This window comes from Pleuronectes platessa, chromosome 13 (assembly GCF_947347685.1).
Source record: "Pleuronectes platessa chromosome 13, fPlePla1.1, whole genome shotgun sequence".
Taxonomy (NCBI): Eukaryota; Metazoa; Chordata; class Actinopteri; order Pleuronectiformes; family Pleuronectidae; genus Pleuronectes; species Pleuronectes platessa.
The window spans coordinates 8,089,775-8,104,381 of NC_070638.1; the positions used below are offsets into that span (position 1 = coordinate 8,089,775).

At 40.2% G+C, this 14,607-nt stretch overlaps 1 protein-coding gene across 1 annotated transcript in view; it reads left to right on the forward strand.

The window, feature by feature from the left end:
- LOC128454785 (corticotropin-releasing factor receptor 2) overlaps positions 1-8,762 on the forward strand; it is a 31,298-nt gene extending 22,536 nt beyond the window's left edge. The window contains exons 6-12 of the mRNA XM_053438325.1: positions 85-238; positions 3,527-3,587; positions 3,674-3,746; positions 4,184-4,269; positions 6,715-6,850; positions 7,642-7,683; positions 8,622-8,762. Of these exons, the coding sequence (XP_053294300.1) occupies positions 85-238; positions 3,527-3,587; positions 3,674-3,746; positions 4,184-4,269; positions 6,715-6,850; positions 7,642-7,683; positions 8,622-8,762 (693 nt within the window). The remainder of the gene's footprint in view (positions 1-84; positions 239-3,526; positions 3,588-3,673; positions 3,747-4,183; positions 4,270-6,714; positions 6,851-7,641; positions 7,684-8,621) is intronic.
- Positions 8,763-14,607: the final 5,845 nt, after the last annotated feature.

Below are 14,607 nucleotides of genomic sequence, written 5' to 3' on the forward strand. Positions count from 1 at the left end.
AATGTCTTGATAGAATCACATGAGGAAAAGTGTCCGTTTCCGTTTAAAGACTTTGCATCTTGTCCTTCTGTTTCTCTCTTTCAGCCCTGGTGTCGGTTAATAACGACAATATACAACTACTTTGTGGTGACCAACTTTTTTTGGATGTTTGTTGAAGGCTGTTACCTCCACACAGCCATCGTAATGACTTATTCGACCGATAAGCTCAGGAAGTGGGTCTTCCTCTTCATCGGCTGGTGTGAGTATGTACACGCTGACGGTGCATTGCTCTCACCGACACTCCGGGTGCAAGTTAATGCCCAGCCTGGGAACAAGAGATAAAACAGTCTCACGATGAGGTCCATTCAAAGATGGGTCGGTTTTTTTGATATTACATACATGAGCACCTACCTAGAGCCAGTTCTAAGTCGATTATCCATTCGGCGGGTGAATCTCAGAAGACCAACCACCATACTTGTTGGTAATAGTTTGCAGCAGAATAGACATTTTATTAGATATAATCTAATCTCTCTACTGCATTCTGATGTACAAGCAGAGCCGCTTCTTTCCTCTTTATGTCTGCATCAGGTGATTAGCTGCCATAAAGGCCGATTTTTTTTATTGCCGGCTAAAAAAACAATAGCTTTCAGAGGCGGAGAAGCCGTGAATTTTATGAAGCACTAATACAGGCCAATGATCTGCAGCTAGCTTCCATCACGTGTTGAGCTATCTGAACTAAATGACGAAACAAAACCCCACAGAGGTAAAAGATATAGTTCCTACGTAGAGAAAGTCCAACAACAAATGCAGGTTCGGAGAGGACATGGTTGCATGAAGCTGGCGTCAATGCATGATGGTGGTGATTTGTTCCGGATGTAGCCAGAAGGCGAAAAACACTGAAACAACTAAATTGTCGTATTAAATAAACGCTGAAATTAGAAAACATCCTTTGGCCGTGTGAACACAGCGTCACATGGGTTTGAGTCCTGGTCTCAGTTGGAGCTTCTCTCGTCAGCAGCTTCTGTGACAGCGCTAACGGCAACGTCTCGGAAAAGCAGTTCACAGCGAGGAGGCTGAGGAGGAGCATTGAGATAATTAAATATCCGACATGTTCACAAAACCGATCTCAAGATTTCATCAAATTCTGCTCATTCTTCATATTTATTAATTATGGATCCTACGTACATTTCGCCACATTATTGCAGTGCAGTCAAAACATGATTTTTTTCCCCCCCTCATTAATACGATAATGAGAAATCTTAAGAAATCGAGTCCTCATCTAATTTCCCTGTCGCCACTGTTATATTATTAATATCATGGATGCTATGGTAGATACGGCAAAAACACATTACATTTTTTAAATTACATTTTACTTCACCGATTAAAAAAACTCTTGCTCTACACATCCTCAAGTGAAGAAGGTTAAGAAAAGTCTTCACAGAAAGTGGGTAGATTAATCTCCGCTTCATTTTATTAATTACAAACAGGTGAAACCAATGCAGTAAAATAGAATTCACACACTGCAACTCTCTTGGGTCCTCCTTCAATATTTGAAGTCAATCGGTTGAGTGTTTGTCAAACAAGTTGAAGGAAAGCCAGAGAGCAGGAGACAGACTCACAGAGATTCCAACATTTATATTTGATACTAAAAAATATGTCAAATCTTTCATTTAATTAGTTTTTTATATTTGTTCCATCCTGTACTTTTTTGCTGAGTTCTTAAAAAGAAAAACTTGGTTGTAAAACAACTGGACCATAGTCTTATCTGACCCTTCTGCCCCGCTCAGAGTGAAAGCTCCTAATTGGCGGCTGGTCAGCGGGTGAAGTGGAGCGGAACAGCACTGACGACTGGGAACTATCTTTTTATTTGGCCCTTGACTTGACCAGTGATTTTCCTGAAGCAGATGTTCTGTCATGACCACGTCAGAACACCATGTTAACACTGAGCGCTCTGAGAAGGCTCAGTGTTAAATTGGAGATTGTCAAAAACCAGTGTCAGAATATTTGATGTTGAGGCAGAAACATGCTCATGGAACCATGATTCCTTGTCTCTCTGAGACAGAGACTTTACTTAAATGACTCAGCGGAGTGTTATGAACAAGAGAATGAAATATGAATAGATCACGGATCACGTATTATCAGTAATGACAGTTGGATGACATGGTTATGAATAGAAATAAACAGAAGGAAATGTCAGACATATTAATCTTCATTGAATGACATATTACTAAAATGTAACTAACTCTTATCAGGATGGTATTACCTCCTCTGCACTTCATAACCTGTTCAGTGTATTTTTAATGAACATGGTTCCTTGAAAAATAGTATTTTAATTCTCCGCGATTAATGCCCATCTACTACTCTATGACACTGTCACTAATCTGTGAAAGTAATATTGTAATTCATCCGTAACAAAAGATAAAATGTTATGTTTTGCCAGGGGGGTATTCATACGTCTGGAAGAATTAGATAAAAGAATATTATAATTGTATAACATGATAACATGATATTATAACTCTATTTAAAATGCAATATGTCGAATACAATAAGAAGCTGACTCGGGTACAGTAGATACAAGGCATATACTACACTTACAGACATATAAATATATGCAAATAAATATTTAGAATCTTCAATATAAATCGTATTACTCCATATTTGAATAGCTGCTGCCTTCAGGGAACCAGAAGCCAGTAAAGAGATTGTATTTGTTCTTGTTTTGATAGTGTTAACCAGAATTCATTAGTAAAGCGCAGGTCAGCTTGAATCTCCTATGAGAGGCCAGATGTTATCTGGGGTCAGAATGAGATGGACCTGTATTCTTTCATCTCCATTAAAGGTCTTTTCCCTGAGTGTTTCACCTTTTTGGCAGAAACCCTTTGGACACAAAGCGTGGAAGTATCTGGACACGCAGCTCTCGGCCTCCCTCTCTGATTTGTATGCTCTGGCTGGAAGATGCTTTGCTCAATTAGCTTGTCAGCACGCTGGTGAGGTGCAAAGTCAAGCAGCGACGGCTTGTTTGAAAGGTTTTTCCTTGAACTGCCGTCCTGAGTGCTCTGGGGTGAAGCAGCCAGTCATTCCAAAAGCACTATGCCTGTTTAACTTGCATCTGAACGCGCTGCCAACGAATCAGCAACAGTTGATAGAATTAATGTAAACTCTGAGGGTAGAGACATCAGCCATAATAATACAAACGAGGGTCCAATTGATGCAAGTGTTCGAGAGCAAAAAAGCAATTTGCTGTGTGCAGCAGCCTAAAGGTGTTTGTTGTTATTTAACTAAATGTTTTTAACTGTGGGTTAATATATTATTCAGCAAATAAATGTATTAGTTTCATTAGGAGCTGTTTCTTTTATCATTTGTCAAGGCGTTGCTCAACATTTAAACTGATTTCCCAGGGAATGATCAATGGATCTCAATCAGGCCTATTTATCAGACTGATGTAGTTTATGCAAGTCAGGCAGAGGATTAATAGTTGTGTCTGTAATGAACTGTGACACTAATTAAATGTTGCTCCTGGCTTACATTAATCTTCTTTACTTTACAGGTATTCCCTTTCCTATAATAGTAGCCTGGGCCATCGGAAAGTTGTACTACGAAAACGAACAGTATGTATTCAAATAAGTTCCCCGGACATTTTCCTGAAGTGTCCTTAATCAGATGCTTTAATGATTCTTTCCTCTCCTGTTGACAGATGTTGGTTTGGTAAAGAACCTGGAAAATATATGGATTATATTTATCAGGGACCAGTTATTCTTGTTCTTATGGTAAGTAACAAAGCAGGAAGCGTTTTCCCTGTATCACCCCGTTATTTCTGCATTATTTATGAGAACCATTCATTCGTATAACACAACACAAACATCCCATTCATTAGTGTTTGTAGGAGTATACTGATGGAAAAGAAAATGAAGCCTGAGATGAAAATGGTTTTATAATGGAAGTAATTTCTATCCTGCAACCAGATCCTTGAAAAGTGGAATTAATCTTTAAAGCAGCTTCACACGTATGAAACCTGAATATTACAGATTGTATTCACACAAATGTGATTACTAATGGAGCATGTCGGAGTGCGGTGACCCCGTCTGTGCTCCTCTTTGACTAGCACACCCTTCTTCTCCTCATCAACATTCAATGAGGAAACACTGCTTATTTAATTTCCTTTGTTTGATTTATAAAGTCTGTTTATTGTCTTTTTTCTCCCCAGATAAATTTTGTTTTCCTCTTCAACATAGTGAGAATTCTCATGACCAAACTACGAGCTTCCACTACGTCTGAGACGATCCAATACAGGTGAGTTGGTCCTGCACGTGAAACTGCACAGATAAGAAAATGATTTTGATGACTTAATTTCAAACAAATCTCGGACATTTGAGGATCAAAAGATCTGATATTAATAACAAGAAAATCAAATCACTGCGGCACACGTTAATACTAGAGATCTATTATAGATTTTACGGCTTTTTTCTTTGCTACATTTTGGCTGTAATTGCAGTTATTGTGGGTAAATGAACAGTAAATCACAGTAACACCATAGAATATATTTTGATGTGTTTCATTCATCCATCCATCTGTATCTACCAATCTTATACTGTACTTTGAGGGTACTGGGGTTCGCTGCAGCCCAGGCTGACATTTGGCAAGAGGCGGGGTCTATCAGGTCACCAGCCTATTACATGGCTGACAAACAACCTTTGACACCTACAGACAACTTATACCTCTTCTACACCACAATTATGTATATCCTGTGTATGCAGGTTTTTCAAAAGCAGGTAAACCTGGTAAAATATGGCGATTGACTCCATTACCATGACCAGTCGAGTTTTCCTTTCAGGCTCTTTCCCCCCGGTGCGTCATGTTAGATGTCAGGTACGCATTGAGCACTGAGCCGCTCTCTCACCTCGCTCTCTGGCCACATTAGTGTGTTCGCCCGGATGTCATGTTTCCATCACTACCGATCAGAGCCAATAACATTGAGTGAACATAGATTGAATCCAACGAAGATAAAAGCCAGATGTTAGCGGGTGTTTGTGGGGATTTTGGACGAGTAGAAAAGGAGTTTTTGTCTCAATTTAACATAACCAGCAATCTGCATGTGTTTTGGAGGAAGCTGGAGTAAACCGACGCAGACATGTGGGGGACATGCAAACTCCAAATAGGAGAACAGGAACTCTTATGAGAACCCCTGTGTTTCACTGAAAAATGGGTAATTCAAGACGATTATGGGTCAAAATCTGGTTTGACACATTTGTTTTTTCAGCAGTAGATTCCTTATGTCTCCCCAAAACACTCCCAATGTCACAGAAAGTGCTTGTGAGTTGAAACTCAAAAGTGACATTTTATGTATTGTGTATCATTTATCTGTCTAAAAGAGCCAGAGGCAGAAACTAAAGAGCATTTTGAACCACAAAATGAAGTCTAGACAAACAAATTGAGCTGAAGTTAGTCACACTGCGAGACGCCACTTTACTTAGGTCGAGGTGAAACGAGTGAGAGGCGTGAAAAGCTCTCATGTGTCTGAAAGGACTTGACGAGTGAGTAATGGGCAGAGATATATTGCGAGAGAGTCGAGTCCCATTTCATGTTGTCAGGTTGCTCTTCTGACCGCTTAAGTTGTGTTTTTGATTTTTATTTTTTTGCTGCGTCAACTGTGTTTGTCTCCTTTCGGGATTATTTGGGGATAATGGTGTGTTTACTGTTACTGCTCAGGCTGCTTCACCTCAGGATCTCCAGGCTGGAGCTGCATTCATGCTTGTTGTGACAGATATGCTGATGTCAGTGAAGCAGATTTAATTAAGTGAGTGGAGGATTGGACCATAAACTGTTTACTTCAAACTGAAGCATGGTGGCTCCTTCAAAAATACTCTGTTGGTTTTACCAGGGAGTGAAATAGCGAAAGGAAGATGGAATTCTCTGTCATTTTTTAATTCAAAAGTCAAATCATCTGGAAAAAAAAAAGTATTTTTACAGAATATTAACAACTTGAGTTTGCAGGTTATGAAAAATCCCTTTGGTTTGTGTTTATCCTCCTTCAGCATGTCACTGCTTCTTTAATCAGCTCTTCATTCTGATAACAACCCTTCAATGGACACTTCAACCTGCTGCTAATTCGAGCCAAAATCCATTGAATCCAACAATTTGTGTCTAGTTAACATTTTTGACTACAACATGTGGGTCTGTTAGGAAGAAATAGTGTTTGGCTGCATGGGGGCTGTATACGTTTCCACTTTTATTGTTCGTCCCATTTCTGTTGGACTGGAGGATAAATTAATTAGATTCTTTCAAAGCATTTGATGTTTTGCCTTGTGAACACTTCTCTCATGGACATCTCCAAAGAAACCTTTCCAACTTGGTTCAAGTGTTCAGTTGAACTCAAGGATGAACTGATAAATATATGCTAGGTCAAAGGTCGAGGTCACTGGGACCTCACAAAACCAGGTTTTTGGTCTCATGAACCTATCTCGAGTCTGTCTTCAGGGAATTTCTACACATTTTGACCAGTTGTCCCCTTCATAGCCTGAGTAAATGATTTAATTTCGTATTTATGAAACCAACAGTTACATGTAGATCTTAAATAGAAAGTGCTTCCCACATTGCAAACTAAAAGAGAATCACAGTGCTGGTGGTGGGTGTGTGTTTTCTTACCGACTCTTGACGCAGGATCATGCGTTTTTCTAAAAACTCCACACTCTCACATTAGTCATTTTTATAGATGCAGCTGTATCCTTGTCTTCACAGAAAAGCTGTGAAAGCAACACTGGTCCTGCTTCCTCTGCTGGGCATCACCTACATGCTGTTCTTTGTGAATCCGGGGGAGGATGACATCTCACAGATCGTTTTCATCTATTTCAACTCCTTTCTACAGTCCTTTCAGGTGAGGATGGGGATAATGGTACAATGTGACGCTGGCCCAGAAAACCTTGCACACACACACACACACACACACACACCCACACAGACAGACTGTCTGTAAAGTGAACGGTGTGTGTGTGTGTGTGTGTGTGTGTGTGTGTGTGTGAATCATACTGATTCCATCCTATCGCCTAGTTGTATCACTTCTTTCAGGATGACATTTCAGGCCCTGAGCCTACTTGTGGGAAGATGATGTGAACGAGCATCCAGGCTCTGCTTACACAGAACCAACCCTCCTGCCTCCTGTTCCGAGCTCTCAGCCGTCGGGATTAACCGGGGCCACGTGGGCATGATCCCTGCTCCCTGTGCTGTTTTTTAAAAATCGTTCTATCTTCTCTGCTTTAATCTAAGACCGAGTAGGAGGAAAGAGGAGAAAGGGGATTTCAAAAAGTTTCTCTTCAGTCGACAACTATTGCATGATGAGATTAGGAAAAGCATGAATCTATTTCCCTACGTGGCTCGAAGGATGTAGAGGAGTCGTCCAGTGATCAGGAGGTTTGCTGGCTCCTGCTGAGTGGGTCCAAGTGTCCTTGAGCAAGACGCCGCAGCCCCTAACTGCTCCTCAGGCCGTGTGAATGAACGTGTGTGAACGGGTTGTTGAGAAATACATTTGAAATCTCTTTGTTTAACCGAAAGACTAGACAACCACTGTATGATTGCAGATCATTTACCGTGAATCCTCCTCGACCTAATTACGATGCCATTACACAAAGCTGCATTCGACTACTGACTCTAATGTGTCCTGTTCTGCAGGGGTTCTTCGTGTCTGTGTTCTACTGCTTTCTTAACGGAGAGGTGAGTTTTTCACCACACTGTGAAATGTGTTTCTTGATGTACGATCTTAATAAAATCACAACTAATGTATCTGATTAGTTCTGTTTTTCTTTCTAATTAACCTCCTGTAGTTACAATTTTCAAAATTCAAATGATTGGATGAGAAAGCTTTCAAGTGAAAGAAGAAGAAGAGACGAGTTAAATCCTTTATGCTTCATCAATGAAAGTTAGAGCACCTTGTTGAGCTTCCTACAAAACACTTTATTGAGCTTGAGCCATTTTAATCCATTTAAAACAAGAGTTAATGGCTGGACTGAGAGTCATTACAGCCGTCATTACACATTATTTGTTGGTAATTGTGAGGAAGCTCTCTCCCAGCCGCCTACTAACTGAAACCCATGGGTGGAGAGGCTGTTCATTGGATGAGGAGCTGGGACGAATTGGAGTCAGTACTCTCGTACAATTATGTAAAGCAAGTTCAAGATGTCGATTGGCTAAAGTGACTCTGTGGATTTTTATCTTTTTAAAGGACCTCTTGGTTCTTTTGACTCACCGCTGATGTAGAGTTAGGGACTTTCCTTGGGTGTGCTTCAAAATGCCGCCTAGTCTGATTCTCTCTTAATGTAATAAAAATATACAAATTAATTAAACTAGTTCCCACATCATATTTGTGTAGTTTGTGAGTTTTTAAGAGCTTCGTGTCGTTATGCTAGGAAAACATGAATCCTGGTTATGGATCATATTCAATCGAATAACATTTTATTTTAAATAATTTTATCTAATTGTCTTCTAAGAAAGTTCCTTATCGTCCCATTATTCCATCAAGTTTCACTGAAATATATGTTTTCTAGTTTTTGCCCAGTCTTTTCTGCCTAACTATCAAATTGACGAGGGCTAAATCCTCACAGTTGTGTTATTGCCCTGCGCACAATCACCACTTTGTACCCTCGACGTTTCAGGTGCGTTCAGCGGTAAGGAAGAGGTGGCACCGTTGGCAGGACAACCACGCTCTCCGAGTGCGAGTGGCACGAGCCATGTCCATCCCCACGTCTCCGACCAGGATCAGCTTCCACAGCATCAAACAGACCACAGCCGTGTGACCAGGGGTGACAAACACATCCGCTAATCTCCTCCTCAGCCTCCAAGGAACTTACTCACTCATCAACACAAGGGAGTGATTAATAGAACAGGCTGATGTGAGCCGGAGTGTGTCCAATGTCAATGGAGCTCCGGGATATTTCATTTCTTGGTGTGTGGAGGAAAATGAATAGCATCAAAAATCACACTTAAACTGCACATAAAACAAAGTGGACTTGTACATTTCCCTGTTACTCACTAGATTTAAGTGTCATCTGTCCCTTATTATCATCTTACTGCCTGGTGGTCATTAGAGGAGCAGGATAATCCTGCAGGATTTGCAGCAGGATACTTCTTACACTTGCAGGCACTTGGGTCCATTGTTTTACGCTGAGGGACCGAGTTTGACTAGTATGCATTCACAGCGTCGCCAGAACATCTATTTGTATTAAGTGCGACCAACATCAAAAATGCAAAAATGCTCTTTGAATGAACTGCTCCTCGGCACCAACAGCTGCTTCTGACAGCCGGAGAAGGAGCTTTGGGGAAGGATGTGAATCACCTGAATTAAATATAATAATAAAAAACTATAGAGAATAAAGGGCGAAGGGTTTGAAAGAGCCACTGCTCTCTGCAGAGTAAGAAAAGTGTGAAGTGAATAATTGTTCACCTCAACACAATCTGAACAAGTTAACACTTGTTCAGTTGTACACTTATTTTATACAAAGATGCTATTTTAACGGAGCCTCTATAATGTTTCCTCAGAGGAGGCCTCTCTTTCAAGTCTGTTCTTTCATACAATGTCGATTTTGACATCTCATATCATGTTGTTTTAAACATTATTTTTTTATAAGTTATAAGATATTCACAAGCTAAACTCTTGTTCCAGATATTTGTTTCTGCCTTTATTTCCCCCCCTTGTTGCATATTTCCCATTTCCCCTCAGAGAAGGAGGGAATCAATATAAAGAGCATTAAACATTGTGTGTTGGAATTCCCTCCAGGATGGTGGTTGGTGGACAGCCCCAAATTAAAGCTCCCCTCCGGACGAGTAAAGATGAGATTCAGTTTAAAGCAATTTATGTAATGTATACTGTGTGTGTTATGTGCAATACATGGATTTATCGCGCGGGCACGGTGGAAGCAGATTAAAAAATCCTTTAGCCATATGAGATCCGTGCAGCTTTCTCATAATCAGCGTCGCAGCTGTAAGCCGCAGAGAGGAGCCTGATGAAGTGAGCACCGATTGCTTCCCCTAAACATTTGACCCGGTCAGAGCAACATGTCAACTCTCACATCTGCTGCAGGCTGCTCAAACAGACAGTGAACGACCATGTGTGCAGGGACACACAAACAAACCTGCAAGAAGACGGAGGGAATATTCTATCAGTGATTAAAAAGCACCTGATGAATGAAGCTTGATGCTGATGTTTCTGTGGTTGACTGTTTCCGCTGCTGAAACTGAAACTAGAGCAGGTTCACGTAGACTTTCACCGAATCGTGCATCCAACTCTTGGCAAGAATGTACATAAGAAGATTTCCCCAAAATACAGATTTTTTTTTTTTAAATTGACTTTCCTGTTTGTTTTGTATTTATTAACTTGTTTCTTATTTAACTATTTATATATTTTTAAGTGAAACGGTGTTAATTTCAGCTGGAGCTACAGTTCTGCAGAGTCTAGATGAAAGAAATAAAGTGAACTAAAGCACACAGAACTTCTGTGCCATCTGTGGAAATGTATTTTTAGGTGTTGTACAGGACATTCAGACTTCGTCAGGTTTTTGTTTTACAACGTAGTCTTCAAATTTGTATTTTGTACATTTTATTTACCATACCGTGCTGCTCAATACTGATGGTAAATGTTGATCGTGTGATTTGAATGTGTATATTTTATTTTGTTTCATGCAACTATAACCCTCCATGGCCATCATCAACCCACAAAAAAACCAATACAAAAATAGTTGTGAAAGATTTTATACATAATCAAGTGAATAAGATCATTTATTTAAAACTCACCAAAGAGACGAAACCACGTTTACCAACATCCAGAGTTTCTATCGTCTGCATATTTCTATTGTAGCCACTGCACTTTGTAAACCAACTTCTTGTTATTACATGTTCTTTTCTACATTGTTTATTGTACATGATCCAATGTATTCGATGCAGAGTGATGTCAGATTTGGAAACTTGGAACTGAACAGTTGACCTGCTGATCCTATGGAGAACTCTTGGTTGAACCACCCATGTTGCCTTACAAAACGAAAGGAAGTGCATTTTTTAATTTGTGAAAAGGAAGTTAATGTCTCTGTAAATGATGTATCATGGTGTTATTGCTATATATTTGTACATGCACACATGAAAGGAAGAAAAAAAAAAAAACATTGATTTGAATTAAAATCAAACTCTCATTCTCGCTCTTTGGCTTTTTCCTGTCAAAGGTCTCGCATCTTTTCCGGGGGGAGCACGTAAACAGCGGTGATCGCAGTTGACGTGCTATATGATGCATTACGTCTGCTCAGTTACGCTGCGTGCGCTATTTGACATTTGCCACAGATTGCAATAATAAGATCTGTTCAGTTGAATAACTGGCCGTCCATCCCTGCTATCATCGAGCATCGTGCGGAATTTAAACGCAGCACTCGTGTAATGACTCAATCAAGTAATTATCCTCATGATGGGAGGAGGCGCTCTATGCTGCTCTGGCACTGTGACATGTAAATATAGTTTGTAGTTGTGGAGGGGAAGATGCCCTGAGCACACACGCCTGCTAAAGGTTATGTAATATGAAAGTAGAGGCAGTTTCAGGGCCGGAGTGAAGTGGAGCAGAACTACTGCCTGTGACCAGGAGCCCCCAGGACTCTTTGAGTTATACATCCCCAAACAATTAGCCGGGACTTTGATGCAGCCTAATAAAGCCTTGTTGTGACAATTAATGCCTCTGATAGTCGACAACAGCATGAAAGGCACGACAGTGGAGGAGCTGCTCCGATGCCAGAGGCGAGCGGCACATCTGCACTTCTTTGAGGATTGTTTGCCCTGAGCTCCCGTGCGTCCATATTGAACTGCCTTTCACCAGTCATTACCTCGGCTAAAAATAAAGAGCTGGCATGGCAGCCCGAGGCTACCAGCACCGTCTTTACATTGCTTCGTCATTTATTATGTAAAATCTCTAACGCTGAAGAGAATCCTATAGAAGAACACAGCGCTGTTGAGGTCGATTCATCTGGATTTATTGGTTTTAGAATGACCGATCTCGTCCACATTGTGGTGACATCACCTTGTCGATTTCACTAGAGTTCATTAGATCACATACCTTTAAAGTAGAATGGCTCTCGGTACAGTTAATATCTCCACCAAGGCCCGACAGGCTCCTTGTGAAACCACATTCAAACTCTATAGATCTGGATTTCTAATAGGATCTGCATCAAATTCTACACCTAAATATAAAAAATTCAAATAAAGATCCATGAATTATTTTCTGAGAAATAAACAAAAAGGACAAACAACCTTCCGCCTGCCAATCGAGGTCCACACTGAAACTCAACAAGTTCCTCCTGGAGTCATGTCCCGCAACTTATTGTGTAATCCGGCTACATAATAAAGAAACAAATGCAGACAAGGTAAAAGTCTTTTATTTGTGAATGGGATTACTCTCCAATCTGTAAAAAGATGAAGCCCAACAATAGTTTATTTTATTGTGGCTCCTGAGGAAGTTTGACTTGTCACATAAACCAATCCAAAGCCCTTATGTCTGAAAAGCTTAGAGTTTCAGTCCAGGTTGCCTCCGTGTCCACCATCGACATTTCTTACCAGACTTTGATGAAAACACTTTATGTTGCATTCTGGGTAATGTAGGCTCAACCACAGGCCTGGCCAAAGGAATGGAAGTTGGGATGTCTCTTCTTTCAAGGACAGATAATGAACTGCAGGACTGATCAGCAGTAATTGGTCATATTTCCTCGAGAGCAAATCAGAAACTACAGTGAAAACAGAGGAAACAGTTTTAAGTTTAGTATATTGATTATATCCTGGTTCCCAATGAGAAACATGATCCCATTGGTCACTTATTAGCGTTATGGCCCTGCCACCCGCTAACAAGAGACATTGTTAAACAGTTTCTCCTAATGGAAGTATGGTGGACTGCATTTGGTTTAGTTTATGCCTGTGGCCCCGAAGCTTAGGAGTTATTCTCTTCAGCTGAATCCTCCTGAAGGTCCAATAAATATGCAAAGGGAACATTGGATATTATTCATATCAGTCCGGCCAAAGCAAATAATTTGAAAGGAGACTATTTCATTTCACAAACATATTTCCTATAAGCACGAACCCTTGGGAATTGTGGCTTCGTACGATTAAAGTGCACTTTCGTCAGAACGGCGTCACTCTTTACCTGGAATCACATTAAGGAAATGATTTCATTACGATGCAGTCGGTTTACTGAATTACCCAAGCTCTGTGGTCGAGTCAAAATATCCAAGCAACCATAAAACGGTTGCCTTTCTCACTGGACGTCCAGCGGAAAATTGGCTTTGCAGAAATAATGGCTATAAATATATAGCCTGGCGCTCGGGCTGGAAGTGGAGAGCTGACTGAGGGAGACGTGGTGCGACGGAGGCCAGTGAGGGCGAGGTTTTGTGAAGAAGCTATTTGTGCTGAAGGTAAAGGTTTTATTAGTGGTAAAGTTTAAAATTGCACGGCTGAATGTGTTTCCAAATGACCCCCTAACAAGCTGGCAGGGTCAACCAGGCATCAACTTCTGCACTGCAGCTGAAAACACTGTTTCCAAACGTACAAAATGTGCATCATAGTTCTTAGTGTATGCTAAATTAAACAGATGCAGAAGACATTTGAAATTTGTAAATTTGACTGAATGGTTTCTACATTGCACTTTGTACCGCCGAACCCTAACTCTGCTTGAAGGGAAATAAATGTGAGCAACACAAGTGGTCATTTATCTTCAGCCTCTAGCAAACCACTTTTAGCTCCAGCTTGAGAACTGTCAGTTCAGGCAACAGGAACCTGCTGATGTTTGTTGGTGCTGGTTAAAGCTGCCGGGCTGAACTTGGCAAACACACCGATATATAAATGGTGTAAATCAGCCGACATGGCAGATGATCCCAGTTTGTTCAGAGCTCTGCGGCTCAGCTGTGAACCAGAACCAAGAGCAGGGAACACATGAGACCAGTTGATCTGCACAGGATCGACTTTAAGAGTCTGCTCCTTAAATACTCAACAATAACTTGAGGGACAGCGCTATCTAGTGGCCAATGAGAGGAAATACAAGTATTTTTCATATTTCCATATCCAATGATGGATCCCTATAGTAAATACTTTTTCTTATTTTTTTCCCCCTTGATTTAGGTTTTCAATTATTATATTGTGGTGATCCTACAAAAGTAACAATGTAATAATTAATTGGATTAGTTTTATGTAAAAAATGCCAAACAAGTTTTTTTCACAAGTTGTGTTGAACAACATTTTCATGTATTTCCAACAATTTTAGGTAACAACAGAATAATACCAGTTAATTCATATTTGTATCTTCTTAATTGATGACACTTAAATGTAAAAAAGTTTGCCTTTATGCATGTGTAGCCAGAGGTACTTATTATTGTAATGTAATACATTTTTCGAAACACATTTTGTTATTATTATAAGACTATAATCTTACTTAGCCTCATAGGCCTCAACAATCTGTACACGGTACGACTCCCTCTGCAATTAACCCAGACTATAGAGTAAAGACAAAAATAAATCTATATTTAAATCGTTATTTAATATAATAATATATGTCTGATTTATAATAATGTTTGTGATTCAGTTTGGTCCTAAATTAAAAGCAGGAATCAAAACAAGGAAAACCTGTCA